Source organism: Dicentrarchus labrax, unplaced genomic scaffold, assembly GCF_905237075.1.
Source record: "Dicentrarchus labrax unplaced genomic scaffold, dlabrax2021, whole genome shotgun sequence".
NCBI classification, from domain to species: Eukaryota; Metazoa; Chordata; class Actinopteri; family Moronidae; genus Dicentrarchus; species Dicentrarchus labrax.
Window position 1 is genome coordinate 10344497 of NW_026136701.1, and position 22801 is coordinate 10367297.

At 40.0% G+C, this 22801-nt stretch overlaps 1 protein-coding gene across 2 annotated transcripts in view; it reads left to right on the forward strand.

The window, feature by feature from the left end:
- The window catches only part of pik3r2 (phosphoinositide-3-kinase, regulatory subunit 2 (beta)), a 36633-nt gene that overhangs the window by 5921 nt on the left and 7911 nt on the right, over window positions 1-22801 (forward strand). For both annotated transcript variants that reach the window (XM_051393623.1, XM_051393681.1), the window contains exons 2-15: window positions 1584-2474; window positions 13283-13375; window positions 15540-15614; window positions 17470-17622; window positions 19121-19331; window positions 19517-19602; window positions 19785-19887; window positions 20169-20267; window positions 20456-20636; window positions 20824-20943; window positions 21634-21776; window positions 21987-22163; window positions 22264-22335; window positions 22446-22616. In XM_051393623.1, the coding sequence (XP_051249583.1) occupies window positions 2156-2474; window positions 13283-13375; window positions 15540-15614; window positions 17470-17622; window positions 19121-19331; window positions 19517-19602; window positions 19785-19887; window positions 20169-20267; window positions 20456-20636; window positions 20824-20943; window positions 21634-21776; window positions 21987-22163; window positions 22264-22335; window positions 22446-22616 (2003 nt within the window). In that variant the 5' untranslated portion in view covers window positions 1584-2155. The remainder of the gene's footprint in view (window positions 1-1583; window positions 2475-13282; window positions 13376-15539; window positions 15615-17469; window positions 17623-19120; window positions 19332-19516; window positions 19603-19784; window positions 19888-20168; window positions 20268-20455; window positions 20637-20823; window positions 20944-21633; window positions 21777-21986; window positions 22164-22263; window positions 22336-22445; window positions 22617-22801) is intronic.

Sequence of the window (22801 nt, forward strand, 5' to 3'; positions counted from 1 at the left end):
GAAAGCATGCACTTTGGCATTCAAAGATGCAAAGCGAAGGTTTAGGTTTATTTTTTTATGTTCTCACCTAGTTTTATTTAAGCGTCTGCAATGCATCACTCAAAACATTGTCCATTCAGGAACGTTTATGAAATGATTGCACAACATCGGGCCTCGCAAGCCAGGCCTATGGTTATTTGGATTTGGACGTTTTAGGAATTTGCCCCAAATAGCTCCCTACTCCTGGCATACAAGACCAAAACTTCCATCCACCTTCCTGTCCCTTTCACCCTCCCTCTCTACCTGCTTCGTCTCCTCGCTGACATCCTTTCATCCCGTCCAGAGAGGTTAACAGGACCATTGTCCTTGGTTGGTCCACAGACCACAGATGTCGTACTTAATCTGGAATCCCTAATCTCTCCCTCTTCCTCGCTCCCTGTCTCATCTCTCAGAATAGTTACCATTTTGAATTTGAACTTCGTAGCATTTTTATTTTTATTGACCCGCTCACATCTCAAATGGCTAAAAACAGAGACATGATTTTTCTATATTTTGCTGTGGACATTATAATCTAGTGTTTTCAACCCCCAGAAATTAAGAATTCTACTTTTATCAAATTGAGTGTCTGATGGATTTGATTAATTTGGTTTACTATAACATTTCATTCTGATAAAATCCAGCCTTTTGAAGCGGTTATGTTGCTGTTATACGGTAATAATTGCCTACTCGTGCTTGGCATTTTATTGGGCCTTGCAATCATCTTTTTCAGAGAATATTTGTTATGGGTTCATGAATGACCTTTTTGCTATATAAAGACACTATGATGCGATTCACTGCAAGGAGTGTGATATTATACATGGGAACATTTGCTTGTAAGTGGTATTTTTTGATATTGTGTCAGGCTTCGGTTGCTCAGTTGACTGTCCATTCGATATTCTCCTCTGGAACAGGCTTGGTACAGTATGATTTACCTATTTTGACAGAATGAAGCCGAAAATATTTCTGAGGCAACACAGAGCTGCCTTTTTTCTCTCCTATGGAGAGGGAACTGTTGCAAAGGGTTCTGCGTGTTTCAAAAAATTCTGGTTGCCCTACAGCCGTGGTGTAGTTCTTAGTTTCCTTTGCATGCTTCTGCGAAAATGTTTTCTTCGCCATTTTGCATGAATTTCTTTCGGATCCTGCTAATCGCACATGTCGTGTGAGTTGAAGGGACGTTTATTTCACAGTGAAACTTCTTGTTCCTGTGGAAACTGTGATGCATCAGTTAAGGCTGTGAGTGTGTGAATGTAGAGTGGAGGGAATGGAGGCTCCTGTCCAGGGACCCAGTCTGCTGTTGGTCATGACGCAGCAGCATCATCCGATCTCTCTGTTCTAACCGAAGACACAAATGCATGGAGCTGCCGCAGTTCGCCATTTTCATGCAGCGCTTTGAGCTTCGTTTCACATAGATATGTGCCGCTTTACTTACGTCTATTTATCAAACAGAAACGACACTTGTAGACGATTGATTTTTATTTTTCATTATTGTAGTTTTCGTTTTTGTGACTAATTTCAAATCTTTTTTTCCTCTTTCATCATTTTTTGGGTTTTTTTATGTCATGCAGGTCATCATAATCCCTGTCCAGAACATGTGGGAGCCTGAGAGAACCGAAGAGGATTAAAGACCTTCCCACTCTGCTGCTCGTCCTCCAATCACATCACTTATTTGACCGTGGGGAGCCAACGACGCAGACCCCTCGACTGGCGAAATCTTTTACCAGGCTGCTCCAATAGCACCCAGCCAGCAGGTTTTCGCTGCTTGAAAGAGCATGTTGCCAATGCTCTCCCTCTGCTCCATCATCTGGCTCAACCGAGGTATCAAGCTGAGGAAAGTGCACCAGTCCACCAACACTGGTCAGGTCTGAAACCGCTGCCACCGCAGACATAACAGCAGCAGAACGTGACCTTACCGACTTTTGAAAATGCTTCTAAGCTTCGGGTGACTCCCCCTCCTCCCCTCATCTCCCCGACCCCCTAAGCCACCGTACCAACACCAACACCAGAGTTTAGTGACTCAACAGCCTTTGTGGTTTCTGAGGAGGAATTTCTGTATAGCCGAACCCTGTTGTTGCAGTGAGACTCAGGCTGCACCATCTAATCCTTCGGTGGCCATTTTGATTTTTGCCTCCCTAACAAAATGGCGGCGGAAGGTTTTCAGTACCTTGCCCTCTACGCATTTACCAAGGACCAGGAAGAGGACCTGGATCTTCAGCCTGGAGACCTTCTGACCGTCTGCAAGGCCTCTCTGCTGTCCATGGAGAACTACCAGGAGGGCTGTGTGGAGCAGCCTGAGCGCCTCGGCTGGCTCCTCGGGTACAACGAGCGCACCAAACAGAGAGGCGACTTCCCAGGGACGTATGTCGAGTACGTGGGCCCCGTCAGGATGGCACTCCCATCGAGTCAACCTAGGTCCCAGCGACCCCTCCCTGCTGCTCCAAGACCAGAGTTGTCTCAAGGTAAGAGTCATTTCATATATATTATACTCTGTCACATGTTTTTCTGTTTTTCTCAGCAATGTAGCTGCACGGCCATTTTTGTAATATTTATAGAGAATGATGATTAGGTCATTGCACGATACCATTGCAAATTGTAAGTTGACCAGGTGTTATGCAATACCGTGCATATCGTTGGAGTTAAATTTGTTTGAAAGACCAGCACAGAAGTTAGTTGATTTCTCAGTATGTAAATGACCATTAGAGCATTTTGTTATTACAGTGTGGCGTTGGTGTTCTTTTAGCATTACTTGTGTATTTTTCAAAGAAAGTCACTTCAGAATTACTTTCTCTGTGTGCAATCTCTATCAATTTTATTTTGTTAGTAAGCCCCAAGTATGCAGAAAGTATCCGAATGGTAATTTATACTACTTCTGCGCTTAACGTGAATGTAGATCTTTCTGAATCTGTCTTTATTCTTGTGAGGAGGTGTGATTGTTTGGACAGACTTTTTCTTTTCTTTTTTTGTAATCAAAGCGATGGCAGTTTTTGTGTGTGTGTGTGTGTGTGTGTGTGTGTTGACACAGTTTTATGTAGAGGACGAGACCGCCGACAAATGCTCAAATGCAAAAATGGTCAACCACCTTGGGAGTTTTGGTAAGGCTCTCACATTTGGCAGTGACCTCGAGCTGACCCTTTAATCTATACTTAAAACACGTCATAAGCCTTACCTCTTAGGAAGCACAGCTAACCAAACTCTCTGCTGAATAATAAAGAGCTAATCCATCTACTTACTGGACTCTCCTGTACAGGTCTGGCATTGATTCTGTCCATCTGTGTGGTCCTCTTTACATTCAACATTAACATGTGTCTTTGGCGTCCAAACTGCATCTGGGCTTATCTGCACAAAAATGCTTGCCTCTCCTTCGCTGTGACTTGTTATTGACCCTATTCAACCATGGCTAAAGGATCGCACAGGCAACTGTACAACTGTACAATGATGAAGTTGGAGATATTAGATATTTGAGTGCATTATTTGACACTCAGTTGTTAAACTTATTCACTGACCTTTTGAGAAAGAATAATGTTTTAATAGGTGTGTTTGTATTTTGTGCCAATTTAGAGTTATTTATCATTTCAGGGAGTACAATGTCACATTTTTACTTGGAGATAAGTTCCTCTAATCAGCTTCTCCTGGTTAGGGAATAAAGGCACACATGATATTTATTCGTAATGGTGAGAGCCTGCTTTTAGCTGCAACAGCGTCCAACTCAAACATACACTTGGCATGGGTTGGTCAACCTAAGCAAGCCCAACTTCATGTAAAAATTTTGATTTGTTACCAAAGTTCTTCCACACTCCCAAGATTTCCATCATTTTCTCCTCATTTGCATTCCCTTGTTTTTGGCTTCAGCTGGTTAATTTATTGCTTCCTTGTATGGCATGCCAGAGAAAAAAGTGCACAGGGCCAAAATAGATAAATAAAAGTTTTTATATCATTCTGCATATGAAACCATGCATTCCTCCTCTGTCAAAAACTGTATAGTCAGTTATTCCCCTGTGCTTTTTTATGACAGATGGGATAAGTACCACTCTCAGCACGTAGGCTGTGAACTCTGAATTACCTCTGGTTGAGCCAATTGGCTATTCATCATGTACAACAAAGTACACTGGGCCTCATTCAAATTCATTAGTTTGAATTCATTTCTCTGCATTTTTGTTTTTCTAAAAAAGGATATCATAGCTACAGCACAAATGTCTCCAGAATTCGTGTCAAATGAGATTTCTCAATGCCAGTAATAAAATAGAAACGTGTGAGTGAAGGGGATGTATTTGTGATTAAGCACAGGTCTTCACTTTCTCCAGGAGAGGCAGGTGAGGAGGACAACAGTATCCTTGTGGTTTGACAGACAGTGAGACAAACCAGTTGGGCAGTAGGCGTTTGTGTCAGTGATATGGAGAGACAGGGGCAGAAGAACCAAGTGAAACCCTGAGAGAGAGGGGTGAGAGAGGGGGCACGGCAGTGGCTGAAGGAAGGATACCTTGGCTTAGCACCAAAAGTGCATTGTAGATTAGAAATGGTCAAGCCCAAATTTTACAAATATCATCTTCATTTCCCTGAAGGCACAGAGGCCCCTAGACGTTGTGTGAATAGAGCTATTGTTAGTGTGGCCCATTTACTATTCGCAGGGATTGTAACATTTGGCATCGAGGAGCGGCACCACAGCCTGGTGGTTAGGAAGGTTGACCAAGTTACAGGTTTAATCCCTAACGTCCATCCTTTAACATACATCTGAACGTCTAAGATCACTAGCAAGCAATGTAGCTCAAACTCTCATAACACTGATCTAAACTACAGTTTTATAACACACTTTCCTGGCAGTTTGTTTTTATAAGAAAGTTCAAATTGCAATTGAAACTGCAGGGAGCTGCTTTGTAGATTGTTCTTGTGTGCAAAATTAATTATTTAGACTTTGAAATTTGCATTTTATTATTTTGAATATAGCTACAATTAATATTTCCTGTCTTCCCTCACTCACACTGCTGCCACCGCAATACTTTCTCAGTCTGATGTCTTTGTCATCAAAGTGCGTGCATGTAAAACTCTCATTAGAAACCCAGTTAAGTTGTGCACATTGCCAAAGAATCTGGTTTATTTGACAGAAATTTTACTGTTAACGGGGCTTTTCTTAATCCCTTACCCAGATTAAGGAAACCAGGTCTCTCATTTGCATTTAAGAAATCAGGTTACTGCTGAATGTCGACAACAACACAGCTACCTAATGTTCCAGTGTTTTTAAGCAGAAGCAGGAAAATGCAGATTTCGTGCTGGCCATAAGATGCAGATGGCTCAGCTCTTCTTCTTTCTGTAATTACATCGTAAAAAGATGTTTCTGGGTTGGCTGAAGACGTCATATTAGTTTGAATATTTGTACAAGATGGACTGCGATAAAAGTGCTTCTGTTCTACTGATACATCATTTATGTTTGTATTTATTACAGTTTTGTATGCATCACCCTGTTCTATTTTTCTTCTGGTGGTGTTTCAGCCATGAAACAAGACATGCTTTCCACACTGAAAAATAGTTTTGGCTGGTAAATTAATACTTATGCAGCTTTGTGGTGCAGGTATATTTGTGATAGATGTAAGTATTTTTATTGTCTAGATATGGAGGCAAAACGTTTCTCAACTTGCAGCAGAAATAATTCTACAAACCCGGAGAGAGTTTTTTTTCTCTTTCCCTCCTTTCTCTCTCTCCTCTCCCTGGCCTCACTTTAACTGCCTGCTGAAGTGAACCATGGCTTGGCATTTTTGCAAACTCCTCCCTTCGTACTCCCTCCCTCCCTCCTCTCCCTCTCGCTTGTCCTCCCTCCTTTTTGCTGCCTCTCTCCCTGATTCACATACACGTCTGATACTGTCTCTGGGCAGCTATAAACCATGTTAGCTGGGCCAGTTCTCAGAAAGGAGAGGCCTCCACTCACTCCCCGCTCCCTGCGCCTTACCAGGAAAACACTTTCAAAGAACGCATGGAGGGGGTGGCAGAGGGGCTGAGACACTAGAGAAAGTGAATGGGAAAGATATGGAGAGGCTGGAAAGGGAGGGAGACGAAGGCTACATTTTGAGCCAAGGCCACCCTATCCAACTGCAAATATAGGAACCAGCTGTATTTGGTTTTTCTTCTGACTGTGGTACTATTCTCCTGGAGTTTAGTAAAGTTAGCATGTTACAGTTCGCCAAGCTATAGAAAAGGTTATTCTCTGGAGCATGTCCAGAGCAGTAAATGAGAACTCATTTAGGCGTGAAGTTGTCTTACTAAAAGATTAATGGCTTTGGCAAACCAGAGTACAGTACATTTTGTACAGTTTCTTACTGTTGACAGAAGTGAAATGAAATGGCAATCCCTGTTTGTTTTTGCAGAATGATACAGTGAAAGCATTTAGAGTTGACTACAATCAAGGGTCATTTTTTCCTAACAATAATGATAATAATACTAAATACATTATGAACCAAGTAATATTACAAAAGCACGGTCAGTTCTTTTCTTGTGACGGCCAACTCTTGAACACAGCATTATATGAATGTGTATGCTTTAATGAAACAATTCATTTTGGTATTGAAACAAACAATATGTAATTTCTGCTGCTATGAGGTCTCTCCCATCAAAACAATAACAAAAGATGAAGTTCGATGATGTTGGGAAGTAACATCAGATCTTTGGAGTAGTGGGAGTCTTCACCACCATTGCTGTCATTGCAGTCGTCTGCTCCCAGTTAGGATTCCTTCAGTGTTCATTGTTCAGAGTTTTTTAACAGGAATTATCCACAGAGGTCTCCTCCTCATTAAAACAAATCGACCTTGTGATTAAAATTGGTAAAAACACTGAATAAAGCAGTTTCACTGTACAAATCAGTGTTTCTCCAACATTGTTCAGCAAACAAAGGACGTCCCGGAGGGGCTGCGAGCCAAGCTGCTTCTAATGTTAGCTCAGCTTGTTTCTCTGACTTAAGATCCAGACGTCCGATGACTAAAAACGTTCATCCAGTTAAAATAGATTGTTTAAAATAAACAACATCTGAAAATTGTATTATATAATGTAGCCTAAAACTTGATAAAAAAGTCAATTTAAACCACAATGCTGGTGCATGTACAAAGGGGATATGAATTTTATTATTGTTGGAATATTTGGGATAATGTAAGTACACACCTCAACAACATATATAACATAGGTATAGTGTTTATAGACATTTTAATGCAGACATTTGACATATTATGTCTTTAAGGCCAGGGCCTGAAACAAACTAGTTCGTACGAAGTATTGACTGACTATATCCAAAGAAGTGTTTATAGCTACACTCAACTGTGGAGCGAAAGGACCTTTCAGAGAGAGTGGCAAGACACAAAAGTCGTTCAATCGGGTATGGCAGTGCACACATTTGAACCATATCTCTTCAAGGGCATAAAGGGTGTGCGCTTGTTTGTACATATGAAAAATGACAAAAGTAAATAAAGAGAGAGAGAGAGAAGTTCCAGTCTACTTTCTGACGTCTGCACAGCTGGCCAATCGCAACTTGAAGTGTGCATGAACGTTGGCTTGCCGGTTTTGGAAAGTTGCAAAAAATGTTTGCCGCAGCTGCCTTTAGTTCAACATGGGTGTGGGGGAGGGACTTTCAAGACGTTCCCCAATCTGACATGCACTTTGTTTGAAGCACACTGACCCCATTACTGAGACTGCAGAGTCATATAACACTGAGTCCAGTAGGACACAATGATGTGCTGCCGTGCACACAGTTATAGATGACAATTCTCCTTTATACAGTCAGGAGCTCCACAAAACATTGAAAATAGGCCAACAAGTACAACACAATGTGTTAGTCTCATAACATTACCATTAACACCACCGTTTTCCATTCAGGTACGTGGAAAGACAGGTAGTAGTAGACGGCACTACATAAACAACACAACTACCACAACTCATTGATTAAATGCCCACTCCTGGCTTACATGGGGTCAAAAAGCAAGCAAAATGAGATGGTAATACACATTATCAAATACAATATACATAGAAGAAATCATCTAAAAACTGTATACATGGGCCAATGAAACAATCAACTAAGACACCCTGTAGTCTGCTGCACCAGCACAAAAATTAAATTTTGCAATTAACACTAAAGTTTTTCTCTATGATATTATTAGACTGGTGTAACTGGGGACAAGTGCATATAGTGGTCAAATTTATTCACACCTTTTGTATCGATTAAGAGTTTGAATCTTTAATACAAAAAGTTGTTAAAGCACCCTCTTTTTAATTGCGCCTGACTACATGATATTGGACTGCATTTGTTCTGTTTGACCATTAAAAAAAACCAAACTCTTAAGTCACGTTTTTGAAACATGTCTCAATCAGCAGGTTATTACAGGTTTTAAAGCACATCTCTGCATTAATATTTCTTCTCAGTAGCGCCTGTAGGCTTGTAAAACCAGATGCAATGTTGTGTAGAGATCACAGCTGTAGAGTGACAGGAGAGGGGGGAGAGAGAAAGGCGATAACACGCAGCAAAGGGCCACAGGTTGGAGTGGAACCCATGGCCGCTGCAACATGGACTTAGCCTTGGTACATGGGGCGCCAGCTCTACTAGGTCAGCTACCAGGGCGCCCCGTGTTTGACATGGTTGCGGGGGCTCACACATGTAGCTGAAACATGTTGTGACAGAGGAATGGATGGTGTGTGCGGTCATGATGCATTGCCTGTCCACATGGTTGTGATGCAGTGAGGACATGTAGCAGTGAAACTTGACCAGCAGCATACACACTGTTACACACCATCTGTGAGCCAGACACCAACTGGCCTTGTCACCACTGTACATAAGAAACATGTGCTTAGAGTATCCGGTGTGGTTTAAAAATGTTTTGGTACATTTTATCCTCATTTGTTGATAAATGTATTTTTAGTGCATTTGGAGGACAGTGAAACCTTGGAAAAGACTTGTGTTAGTACAGCTAATAGAAACCAAGAATTGTACCCCTCTGTGGGGTATTAAAGTACGCTGAACAGAAAAGTGTTGAAAATCTGCAGTCAAAATTAAAGGTCCTGTTGTAACATTTAGGACGATCTATTGGCAGAAATGACATATAATATTCAAAGGTATGTTTTCATTTGTGTATAATCTGAAAATAAGAATGGTTGTGTTTTTGTTACCTTAGAATGAGGCTTTTATATCTACATACACTGCGGGTTGCCTTCCATGGAGTCTGCAATGTTGATCTGCCGTGTTTCTACAGTAGCCCAAAGCAAACACTGGCTCTAGATAGGGGCATTCACTTTTTTCAATGTCTCGTGGCCACCGTAGTTTCTCCTTTGTGCTTGGAAGGGGAAGGTGAAGCGAGGGAATTGTGATGTACTTGCAGAGAAAGACTTGGATATGACTTTGAAAGCACTGGGAAAACCTAACAATGGGCCTTTAGTTAAGATTATTTTGTCAAACTATACGTTTTTATTTTAGTAAAGCATAAATGGATTTCTCAACCATGCCTTCAACAAAAACATTGAATTAGATTCTCTGAGGTATGTAAAAACTCAACTTATTGTTATGCATACTCTTATTTTATTCACTATTGCCAAAACTACCCTTTGTCATGATCAATTTGGTTATGGTACACTAAAAATATATAAAAAAATCAGTGGTAACTTTAAGCTGTTTTTTGTTATCATCAATAGCCTAAAATGTGAAGAAGAAAGAGTTTTGTCAACTATAAAAGAGTGAAATCCAAATGTTTTACTAAAAAACAAATTATAATTTGTTGTACCAGTATTGGTAGTTGAACTTCATACTTTATTCATTGTTTCAGTAGCGTTCAATAAGACATTCACAAAAGAATCTGCACAAATTCAAAGTATTTGGCTTAAAGTGAGGAAATTCCAGAGGTTTAATTTGAGTAGTGAAATCCTGTGAATGAATTTGCGCTTTATCTCTGCACTTGGAGAAGCTTCAGTTTCTGACACAGAGCTCTGAGAGGGAGAATGCAGCAGAGCCAGCTACGTATTACATAAGCATACTGATGCAGAAGATACCAAGCAAATATTTTGCTTCACATAGCTTCGCTTCATCCAGGCTACTTTTGCTTGTCTGCTGCTGGCCTCAAACCGAGCGAGCAAGTCAGTGCAAACACACAAAGACAGGATCTGCAACATTCATCCGACCTTCACAGTTCCAGCTTCAAGTGTACATAGCACACATGACTTTATAGTTATTTCCACTAACACACAATGTTTTTAACTCAGTTTGATCATGATTTACTTGCTGTGCTGATTTCATCAAAGCTTCTGTAAAGAAAAACTGCAAACACAGTCATGAGATCTTGTCTATAAAAATCTCTTACAATGAATGCATGCATGAACTAGACTTATAAGGCCTTAAATGCACCAGGACTTAAAGCGCTGTCATGCTTTTTTTCCTTTATCTCTCCCATTGGCTATGTCTCAGGGCATGTCAAGTCATATGCCTGTCTCCCAGAGTGCAGTCTGCCAAGGAAGTGGTTCTAATTGAGTAACGAGTTGCTGTTACTTTGTCTCTCTCTGCCTTTCTCTCTTTTTCCATACCTTTCCAAAGCCTTGACAAGATGGCAGGGCTACAGCTGCTTTTGCAGGAAAAAGTAAAGACTCTTTTCTTTCTTTTCTTTTTGAGCGAAGAGGAATATACAGAGAAATAAAGTGTTTATGTTTGTTTGCAGGTAGGAGTGAGAAAGATCCTTCCTCTTGGGGAAAATAAGGCAATCCATTTTCCTTCCTACTCCCCAAACTATTAGAGTAAATTCATTTTGTGGTTTTATAGCCTATATTTGTACTTATTTCCCTGTTTCATTTGATTTCCCTGTTTTATTGCCTGCGACCTGCCTAAACACAACTGTATATGAGTTCCATGGGGATAGGCGTTTGCTCTCTTGTACTGAATAATTAATACATTCTGCTTCCTAAAGCAATAGCATTTGCATTTTGCTGCATCTGTATTTATGACAAGCCAGTCTTACTTACACAGTGTTCACTTATTCTGACATGCCTTAAATGAAGGCACAGAATTAAGAATATGAAGAATGAACTGAGCCAGTGTTTTCTATTTTTTACAATTGTACATCAAGGTATTTTATGATATGTGAAAAGTCAAAAATGCTGAAAAAACAGCACAGTGTTGAGACAGCACAGGTTGATTGTTCAAATGCCTTAAACAACCTATGTTTATGTTTGTCTGACACGGGCTTCCAGTGGCAGCGTGAATTATGACTCTGGTCTGTCAAGAATAAAGGTGGATGTTGCATGATGTTATTATAGAGCAGTGTTGAGACTGACATTAGTACTGCATAAAAAACACAGCCCCCTCATTCATTTCAATGAGACAACACAGGGTTGCAGACACAGAAGGCTACAGCAAAAAAAAATACAGGGCTGCCCAGCAAAAACCTTCAGTTAAGTTTTGTGCCAGTCAATAATGCGCAAGCTCACATTCGAGATAGATTACGCTGTAACATGAGTTATTATACATATGGTATAGAGGATAAAATTATTTTCACTGTGATAGCTTTTCATAGTTTTTTGTGTTTTGGTGTCTGAGAAGCCTAAAAACTTGCGTTGTTTTAACGCAACGCTGTTTTTGATCTGAAAAGCAGGTCGGGGAGGAAACACGAGGCACTTTGCATACCATTTTTTGCCAACAGTCAACATTACTTTCTTTTAACCACAAGCACAATCTGTCCCTAAGCAGTTTTTATGCCTAAAACTATTTCATGTTTTTTAATACATTGATAAACTATGTCGTCCTGCCAATAGCGGAGCAAGATGAGAAATTGATCATATGAGTTCAGTTGGAGGACTATGACGTATTTTGATTGATTATTTTAATTTTGATTTGTAATTTTGGGCTCACATGTATGTGGAATTGGTCCTGTACACAGAAGAGAGATACTGTGATTAGAGGAGAGGGGGGAGGGGCCTGCCAGCCAAAATGGCTTACAGGGATAAAGAAGAGGCAGAGGTCTGTCTGTGTGCAAGCTAGAGAGCTGGAGACAGTGCCAGGCAAAGTTTCCATGTTTAACTGGCAGGCATGGAGACATAGAGAGAGAGAAGGGGGCTGGGGATAAAGATCGAAATAAAACTTAAAAGAAGAAGTAAAAGAAAGAGAAGGAGCAAGAGAGAAAGTCCAGCAAGAGCAAGAATGCAAGAGAGCAAAGGACGAGAGAGAGAGAGAGAGAGAGAGAGAGAGAGAGAGAGAGCAAGGGTGAGAGACATCCAGAGAGACTGAGAACAAGAACCAGAGAGAGAGAGGGGGGACGGAATGTGCTGACGCGGTGTTTCTTGTCTGAACTCCCCAAATTAATAATCAGCAGCGGTTTAGCCGAGCCGTGCCAGGAACAGGAGCCTACTGCCAAGCCCCGGCCAGGCAAGGCCAGGCCCTCCCTGCTCCCTCCCTGCTCCCACCGTTGCCCCCACCCCCCACCCCTCACCCCTACCTCCCCAACCCCCAGCTCACAGCCCTGCTCTGGAGCAGAATAGGAGGCACTGCCTGCCTGCCTGTCCGGGCCGGGCCGGGCCTGGCACACTGCCACAGGGCTTTTGCTTGTTCAGGAGTTTTGATTAAATCCTTTATTGTGCTCCACTCACGCAAAGAGCTAAGGCGAAACACCGAGCAGGACGGAGCGGAGGGGAGGAGAGAAAGCGAGAGGGGAGAAAAAGAAAAGGGAAAAAAAGAGAGAGGGGAGGGAGTGAGGGAGGGAAATGGGATCTCTCTTTTTTCCCTCTTGCTTTCTCCTTTTCTCTTTCTCTCGGACTGAAAAGATGTTTGATTTAGTCTATTGGGAGTTGTAAAGTAGATAAAGTTTTTGCTCGCCATCAGCAGTCTGTTTTTTGTCTTTTTTTATTTTCACTCCTCTGAATGAAGCCTCTTTTCATTCTTTTGTACGTTTACTAAATTGTTCTGGTTTTATTATCATATATCTCATCAGCCAGACTTTTAGACTACAAACTGCCACAGAAACATGCACGTTGTTTTCTCTGTGTTTTAAATGTGATTTTTTTTATTGAAATACTTTGCAAACAGATGCAACACGGGAGACTAACTGCTCCTGTGCTTTCTGCAAAACAGGTGCTCTTGCGAAATGGATACTAAATTCCTCATATTTTATTGTGTTCTTTTACAAATTTTATATATAGTCACAACATTATACATGCTCTATATCTCCCACTGCTCCTAGTTAACTATGCCCTTGTCAGTGCTGCAGAACCCCAGTGGCCTTTCAGAGGCTTTGTGCCAGAAGTGTAACAGTGATTTGTGTTGTTGTTTCAGCTGTTTCTGTGCCGGACCTGAGCGAGCAGTTCACACCGCCAGAGACGGCTCCCCCAGCCCTCGTCAGCATGATCCAAGCCATAGAGAAAAGAGGTACGTATATCCGTGTCAACCGTCCAACACATTCGTCTGTCTCGCCTCCCCGTCTTTCCGTCTATGTGTGACTGTCTCCCTCCCGCCATCTGCCTCTTGCTCTCATGCCAGCGTTTGCACAATCCACAACTTTTAGACGGGCAGTCACACAGATGTAGATGCACACTTGCAATACAACTCCTCCTCACTTGGTTTGTGACTTGATATAGATTTTCTATATTGAAGTTTAATGTGGTTTGAGTCAGAACTGTTCTCATGGGCCGCCCTCAGAGTCCTGCACAGTAGGTTTGATTCACACTGTTATTAACAAATAGCGCTCAGTGGGACCCCATTCACAGTTTTGCCTCTCTTTTTTTTTGTCTTCCTTTTTGTATTTTTTATTGTCTGTCTCTCACTCACACTCACACATGTTGAGCTGCAACTAATAATTGTTTTCATTATCAGTGAATCTGTAGATTATATTATGCTCAATTAATTACTTAATGTACAAAGCGTCTAATGATGAGAAAAGCAGCAAATCATCACAATGGAAGAGCTGGAACTAGTGAACCTTTTGTACTTGTGCTTAAAAAAATACTGAAACAATCAATATAAATGTAATCATAATAGTTGCTGATGAATTTTCTGCAGCTCAACTAATCAGTTATTTTTTTGGTTTTGCAGTTACTATACAAGAAATCAATTATTATACCATTTCATGCAGAAGAAATGATCCAATACATCCAGTACAGACTTTAGAATTATAAACTGACTCTTCTGTTGCTGTATTGCAACCATTTGCAAACGTTATGCAGTTGTGAGTAACTTCTTCAAATCCTTTGTGGATTGCATTGTGGGAGAACAGTGTCAACAGCACACTAAATAAAACAAGCCTTTTTAGTATGCTTGCTGACTGCTTGGAGTATAGTTCATTTGTCAACAAAACCTGATTAGAGTGAATTTGTGGTATGGGTTTGGGACACAGCTTTAGTCTTTTCATGAAGTGCAGTAATAAAGGTAATCTATATTAAAGCCTTGATACCTTATTGATGTCGCTAATAAAATCTGTGTTGATCACTGTGTTGAAATTGAGTCAAAGAGAAGCAAACAAGTTGTAGAGAGTAGATTTAAAAAAAATTTTAGATGGGAATCTACCTACCTTCCTAAGAGAGATTCTTCTCATGCTAGGAATTGGAGAATATTTCGGTACTGATCTCTGTATAAAGTCTGTCTCTGAATGTAAATAATACAATGTAGCAGTTAAATAACTTCCCAGTGTGGGATGCACACACACTCTGTCTGCATGGTGTGGTTTTCACAACTATCTGAGAGACTGGCTAGTCTCAAGGAATTGCCTTCTAGATGCAAGCTGTCTAGACCCACTGGTCCTAAATGTTTTTTAGGTTGGGACCAAATAGAGAAATGCAGTCATTCAGAGTTAAAATGTTTTCTTCACAGATATTTTCACAGGTTGTGTGAAATCTTATGGAACAGCCTCTCTTACAAAGTTTAGATTTCTTGTCCACCACAACAAGATCTCTAAACCTTATTTCTTCCAATATCATTGAATTGGCAGCATACTTACCTTTGCCTCCTGCTTGAACAATCTGCTTAGAAGAATTTAATGATGCAGGACTTTGGTTTTTGCTTTTTGTTTTAGACTCTGGCATTCAGAGTCACTAAATAAATCACACATTTTCCACCAAGAAGAGCACAAACAGAAATGAAACACTTAACACTGGAACATGTGTTGGCTCTTGTAAATATGATGCATCAATCTCCCTGTTGTTGGAGGTGAGACTGGAATGAAAACAGCACACAGCTGAAATTTATTTCAGCATTTATTGCAGTATTTCCAAAACTATGTGCTTTGTCACATACAAGTTGTTGCTAACAAACAGACATTGTCCAGCTGGTATGAAATTAAATGTCTGTATTGAGTGTCTCATGACATGTCTTACATGTCTTTTACATTATACATTATGTAGTCAAGTCAGTCAGCAAATGAAAGCAGCTTCGGGCTGTGTTACTTTTTTAATTATTTGTTTTCTATTGATAAAACATAATATTGCTTTTGAATTGTCCTTGTCTTTTCTACTTTTCTCTACTTAGCTGTGTTCTGTTTTTTGTGCTTTACCATATTTTTTGTCAGCTCAGTTGTATGAACTTTGACTCTTTTTCTCAGGTCTGGACAGCACGACATTGTACAGGACACCAGATTCCTCAGATTCAGACAGCACAGTGTACAGTCTGAGCTCTGGTGAGTACTTTTTAACTTTTATCTTCTTTTTCTCATTTTGTTGTCTTCTGCATATCAAGTGTATTAATCTGTATTTGTGTTCACTTTGCATTAGAGCTACACTAATTATCTAATTGCAGATGTATTAAATTTCTGTATATGTTTGAGAAAATGAAATTGCTGTACAGAAATAGGTAGATATGTTCCGACCAATATCAGAAATTCCTCCAATAAAGACAAAAATGCGGTATCGGGTATTATCCCGTTGGCCATTTTTTCCCCCAGGATGGTGAAGTCATGACTCACCCTACTCTGACTCTGACAAAGGGTTTAACAGTGATAACAATCATACAGGCATAGTAGTATACACTTACTATACAAAATAATAATATACTGTATATTTTAATGCACATGTAGCGGATCGGTACTGTGTGTCGGCCGAGTTCAGGTATCAGAATCGGTATCAGAAAGGAAAAAATGGTATCAGTATAATTTTCAGTGGTATAATGTCCCAGTCAGTATGTTTGTGGTCACAGTTAAACAGAAACAAAAAAATCTAAAGGATTTGTATCAAGATTGTTTGTTTATGTTAAAGGTCCAGTGTGTAACATTTAACAAAGTCTTTTGACTGGAATGGAATATAATATTAGAATATATGTTTTCATTAGTGTATAATCACCTGAATATAGCAATCATTGTGTTTATGTTACCTTGGATGTCTACAGACGCCGCACGTTGCCTTCCATGGAGTCCACCATGTTTCTACAGTAGCCCAGAAGGGACAAACATAACACTGGCCATAGATAGGGGTGTCCGCATTTTTTGCACGTTTTACATCCACTATAGTTTCTCATTCGTGCTTGGAAAGGGATGGTGAAATGAGGAAGTTGCGCTCTGCAATTACACCACTAGATGGCACTAAATCCTACACACTGGACCTTTTAAAGAAACTTCTACCCCTTATTGTTTAAACTCTCAAATATTGATTTCAGTATCACCCTCAATAATCCAGTATTGGTCCGGAAACTTTCCAGAAACATTCCATGGAAAGATAAGCTGGGGAATTTTGGAAACATTCAAATTTGGAAACTTTCAAGGGAATTAATGGAAAAAATTGGAACTGCCCCTGGTGGCTCGAGAAAAACGCCACAGCACTTGTTGAAATTGAAATAGGCGAAAGTGGCAAAATATTTTTGCAATGTAAGACTTGCAATAACAGAATTACGTGAAATGGTCGTGTTTCTGTAGAAAAACATTATTATTTCACATTGAGCTCGTTTAGATGAGCCACAAGCAATAACAAGACAGCTGCTGCACTGGTGGCGTCCATGTTCTTTCCGACTCGTAATGCCCAAAGACAAGTGGAACGCTATAAGTGGTACAGAGCAACTCGGGCGGGGGATTTACGAGACAAATGGATAGCACCATAAGTAGTAGCCCAAACCATTGACCTTTAGCTTAACATATGATGGTAGCCAGCATGCTGCCTTTGATTTACTATGGCTATGGTTATGGTTATATGCGTACAATACAATTAACAAATAGGTTAATAGCAATGGGTTATGTATTAACCCCCCCATATATTCCTGTTAATTCCCATGGAAAGTTTCCAACTTTGAAAATTCCCAGAATTTTGCAACCCTAGTCAAGCTACATTACATACTTAAGTGAATTAGCATTCCACGGATATATATGGGATGTTCCATATATATTCATATATACAGGCATTTCATAAGGTTACAATATATATTTTACATCAATGAAAGCATGCCACACAGTATACACAGTACATCCCTTTGTGAGTTTGATGTAGACTAATTATTTTCTTTCCAGCAGTTGTACCTAAATGTCTTTGTATGTGTCTTTGCATATCCAGAGAGTGAAATGAGGAATGAAGATGTGGGTTCCCTGTCTGAGTGTGTCCTGCGCTACCTGAGAGACCTCCCGTCACCTGTCATCCCTGCCTGTATCTACCCTCACCTTCAAGCTGCTGTCACACGGCAGCAGCAGGTCCTACAGCAGTCAGCAGGTGACAATGCTTTAAGTTGACACTTATATTGACTAAACACCTATTTCTTCAAATTAGGAAAGGGTGTCACCTTCTATGTATCTTGTTAATGTGATTAGTTACATACATACATTACTGCTAACTATTTTCCAAAGCACACCATTGTTTTTTTTACACTAACTTGTTACCTTTCATTGAATTTCATTTTATGTAGGCACAACTTCAGAGGATGTGAAACTTGCTTGAAAAAGGCGGTGATCAAAGTCAACATTTTGCATCTTTTTTCTTTCTTTGTTTCTTTTTTTGTTGACTGATTTGAAGTAACATTATTGTCACAAGATACTGCAGTTGAGATGTGAGAGCATCTAACAGTAATAGTCAGCTGCCATAAAGTATTGAACTGAGGATCTTTATTGTGTGTCAAAACCAGGAGATAAACAGTAAACAAACATGGAGTTAGATGTTGGAGTGTCTCACAAGAACATGGAACGCATCAACTGCTTTACCTTAAAAGTACCATAAAAGTCAAAGTGACTTAATTTTTCTCTGAGATGGACTATACCCATCAAGCAAGCTTCAAATCTCTGCGAGTTGATGTTCATACCAGTGGTGCCTGGAACGTTTGGAAAATATGCATGTTAAACTGATACATGCATATTTTCCATGGTATGCTTTGGAAAATGGTCTACAGTTATGCGAAGCACACACATTTTACAGTTAATGGGCTTCAACATGCAAAGCTACCATTATGGTCCTTTTTAAAAGACCAACTAAATGTATGTTCTAAATCTCTACGGGTTCCTGACTGCCTTACATCTGAAGATCATAAAATACAATAATAATTCTTAAATTAAGTTGATCTTTGAGGTGAAATAATGTCATCTCATGTTAATACATTGCTGTTTTTAAGAAAAATATTTTTTTTAGTAGTAGAAAAATGAGTTGTTATGGTGGGGATTTCATGTAGTGTAAACAAAAAGGAGATTTTGTGCGGTGTAAGCAGAACAGCATGTACAAGCCCCAAAAAGTAAATCGCTTGCTGCAGATGTTGTTTCAGTAGGTAGAAAGTAACCTTCCATTGCTTCAATAACTGTAATTTAAGTATAAGAATTGAGCCTTAAATGCAGCTGATCGAGGTCAGTCGCATGTCAGCCTTGAGAAAATAGAGTCAAGTGTCGGGAGAGGATGAGCTCACTGAGGTATTCTAGTAATGCTCCAGCTGATTCTCCTCTGCACAAGGGACACCATAATTTAATTTCAGATATATAGCAGACCTATTTACAGAAACATGCATTGACCCCCTTTCTCTGTGTATTTTTAATGGACCAGTGTGTAGGATTTAGTGGCATCTAGTGGTTGTTGAAACACAGCTCGTATCTGTATTTGACGACCTGGGAATGAGAACCTGCTGCGAAGTCTGTAGGAGAACTACAGTGACCGCAAAAGTTGCAAAAAAAACAAAAGGTAAAAAAGTAAAATTGTTACAGTAGTTTTATGGTTATTTGAATTCCTCTTCCAGATGGAGCAGTCGCCGGAAGCCATGACAGAGAGGTAAGCCTGGTCCTCGAGAGCTCCACCACCGTCCCTCTACATCACCGTCTCACCCTTCAATACCTCCTTACACACCTGGCAAAGGTCACCCAGGCACAGGCCAGCAATGGCCTGGACACACACACGCTGGGACAGATCTTTGGACCACTGCTGATATGGACAGGCCCCTCGACCCCTTGGTAAGCTTTGGTTGATTGATATTTTATACAGAATTTTAACAGATGTTAAGATGAGTTTAGATGAGTTAAGTTGAATAATTGGGCAAATTGGATTTGTTCTGTGAAGCATTAGGCTGCTCAAGTAATTCAAAATGTAGAGCTTAACTTTATGAAATGTGTTAAACTGTCCACTGATTGATTGGCAGGGTATCACTGGATGAGGAGTTCCCTGGTCTTGTGGTGGAGAGGCTGCTGATAGAGAGAGCTACGGAGCAGGACCTCCCTCCTCCAGGTATATTGTTTTTAAAAAGGCTGCTTAGAACTGTGTTTATGTTGTAGTACAGCACAAAGACATTTTAGCAGTTTCCAGGGTGTTAATGCATGATGTGACTGTTCAAACACATTCCTTTAAGTATAAAATGCTTCTAATGGTGGTCTTTGTGTATTTATATGTGTGTCTGTATCTGTTCCCAGTTCTTCCAGCAAAGCCAGTCAAGACTAAAATGGCACCATCAGCCATGACAGACACAAGCGGCCTGCTGGCTGATGCTGAGTGGTACTGGGGAGAAATCTCCAGGTAATGAAAATAGACTCTTACTGTTGAATTTAATCAAAGTTGAAAAACTATGTTTTCATTTATTTCACGTATTAGTTAAAAGATGCCATTGACATAAGCATAAAGTCAGCAGTTGTGTAAATGGGAGTAAATTTGTCTTATTAATTACAGCTTCCAGAAATCATTGTTCCTTATTTTACCCATTTGTGATTAAGGAAATTATTTTATTATTCTGCTGTTAAATTGAAGCTGATCACAGTTAGCGTTCATGAAGTAAATACTGCATGTGATCGTATTTGCAGAGAGGAAGTGAATGAGAAGCTGCGAGACACTCCAGATGGCACTTTTCTGGTCCGAGATGCCTCCAGTAAACTGGAGGGCGAGTACACTCTCACCCTGAGGTAAAGCAACACTTCTGGTTTAAGGTTTTTGGTGGAACATCTGCAGCACTGACATCCTGTCCTCTGCACCAGTTTGAAACAGATTTTATTCAATTGAATAGATACTATAGATGGATATAAGAGAATGACCATGTACAGCCACACGTCCTCTTATTTTCTTTTTTTTTTCCATTTGTCTCCCCCTGCAGGAAAGGGGGGAACAACAAGCTTATAAAGATTTACCACCGAGATGGGAGGTACGGCTTCTCAGAGCCTCTTACCTTCCTGTTTGTAGTGGAGCTCATCAATCACTACCGCCACGAGTCCCTGGCCCAGTACAACGCCAAACTGGACACCAAGCTTCTGTACCCTGTGTCCAAATACCAACAGGTCAGTGAGATTATGTAGCAGAGGATTGTTGTCTTCAAATTCAAACAAAGTTTCCTTAAGCAACATTAATATCATTATTTTTTAGGAATAACAATAAGTTTGGCCAGCTTGAATTGTGGTTCTTTGTTGTTTGTTTATTGTCCATCATTTGTCGTTTTTGCTCTCATCTGTATTTTCCTCTGCTCAGTTGGTGAAGGAGAACAGTATAGAGGAGGTGGGAGAGCAGTTGAAAGTCTATCACGAGCAGTACCAGGAGAAGAGCCGCGAGTACGACTCTCTGTATGAGGAGTACACACGCACCTCACAGGTATGAGTTAAACACACAGAGGCACACAAACACTGTCCCTCTCACATAATCTAGAAGATAAGATGAAACAATAATTATTCTACATTTGAAATCTGGTTATAGATCTAGCAAATGCAGTAATATTTGAAAATTAGAATATAAATGAGAATATAGTTAATATAGTAGTAATATAACCCTGCATATATAACTTTCTTATTAAAATATCTTCAAAACATTACATGAAATATTAATAAAAAAGACCAGATTACATTGTGAATGTGTTCAGAACACCATTAAAAAATAATAAATATATAAAAATACATAAAATAAATTAAAATACATAAAGCATTAAGTAAATTCATATTAATATGTCTGCAGTATACAGTCTGACCTTATATGAATGTGAAGGTATGAATTTAAAGCATATATATGTGTGTATATTCACATGAATACTAGATGTAGTGTTATGCTGTGTACACAGGCAATGTGAAAGAAACCAAATATTTGGTTAACACAGTATGTCTTATACCTCTTTGTTACCTTTTTATATTACACAACAGTAGATTGACTTAACCAGAGTTTTATTTTAACATGAAGGTAGAAGGTAGAAGACCAGATTTGTGTGATATTAAAAAGCTACAGACTAAATGAAATACAATAAAACATTGAATGGACAGTCACAGTCAGTCTCTCTGGCCCTCTTTTCCACAGGAGCTGCAGATGAAGCGCACAGCCATCGAAGCCTTCAATGAGACCATCAAGATCTTTGAGGAGCAGTGTGAGACTCAGGAGCGTTACAGCAGAGAGTCTTTGGAGCGATTCCAACGCGAAGGCAACGAAAAAGAGATTCAAAAGTACATTTATGTTTGTGTACATGAGATCTTTAACAATCTTGGTTGAATTCAACTGCAAAAGCAAGACATACATTCAAAGCAGGCAGATGCAACAGTTTGAGTTTGTTTTACTGACTCATCAAATAGGACTAAGCTGCTAAATTGGAATGGCATTTTGTCACATTTTTCATACACATTCATAGCTATAATTTTGTCATTCTTTCAAATCAGGATTCAGAGCAACTCTGAGCGTCTGAAGTCTCGTGTGAAGGAGATCCACGACAGCAAGTGTAAGCTGGAGCAGGACCTGAAAGAGCAGGTCTCTGATAACAGAGAGATTGACAAGAAGATGAACAGCCTCAAGCCGGATCTCATGCAGCTCCGCAAAATCAGAGACCAGTACTTGATGTAAGGAGAATCCATTGAAGATTTACTTTTCTCTGTGTTTTGATTATGAGAATATGTATTGAATGTAAATTGGTAAATTGTCCGCATTAAATCTTTGCAGATGGCTGACACAGAAGGGGACACGGCAGAAGAAGATCAATGAATGGCTGGGTATAAAGAATGATGTTGATGAGTAAGTGTTTGAGATAACTCTGTAACCTGTATTTTAGGCAGTGGTTGGAGCTCCATGTTTCGTTCTTGACATATGATCAAGTGTCTGCTGCTTTATTTCTGTGTTTCCAGTTCCTACTCACTGGAGGAGGACGAGGGCTCACCCCACCATGATGAGTGTACCTGGTATGTGGGTGACATCAAACGCACCCAGGCTGAGGAAATGCTGAGAGGCAAATGTGACGGGACCTTCCTCATCCGTGAGAGCCAGTCACAGAAGGGCTCTTACGCCTGTTCTGTAGTGTAAGTTTTGCTTGTGCTTGTTTATTTTTTAGTGTGATGATGCTGGTGAGAGCTGAGACAGTTGTAGCACCTTAACACACAGTTTTGAGATTAAGAGTAATCAATATTTGTATAATAACAAATGACATTGTGAAAACAATGTGACAATATGGTCACTGAATCTGCAGCTTCTCTCAGCTTATGAA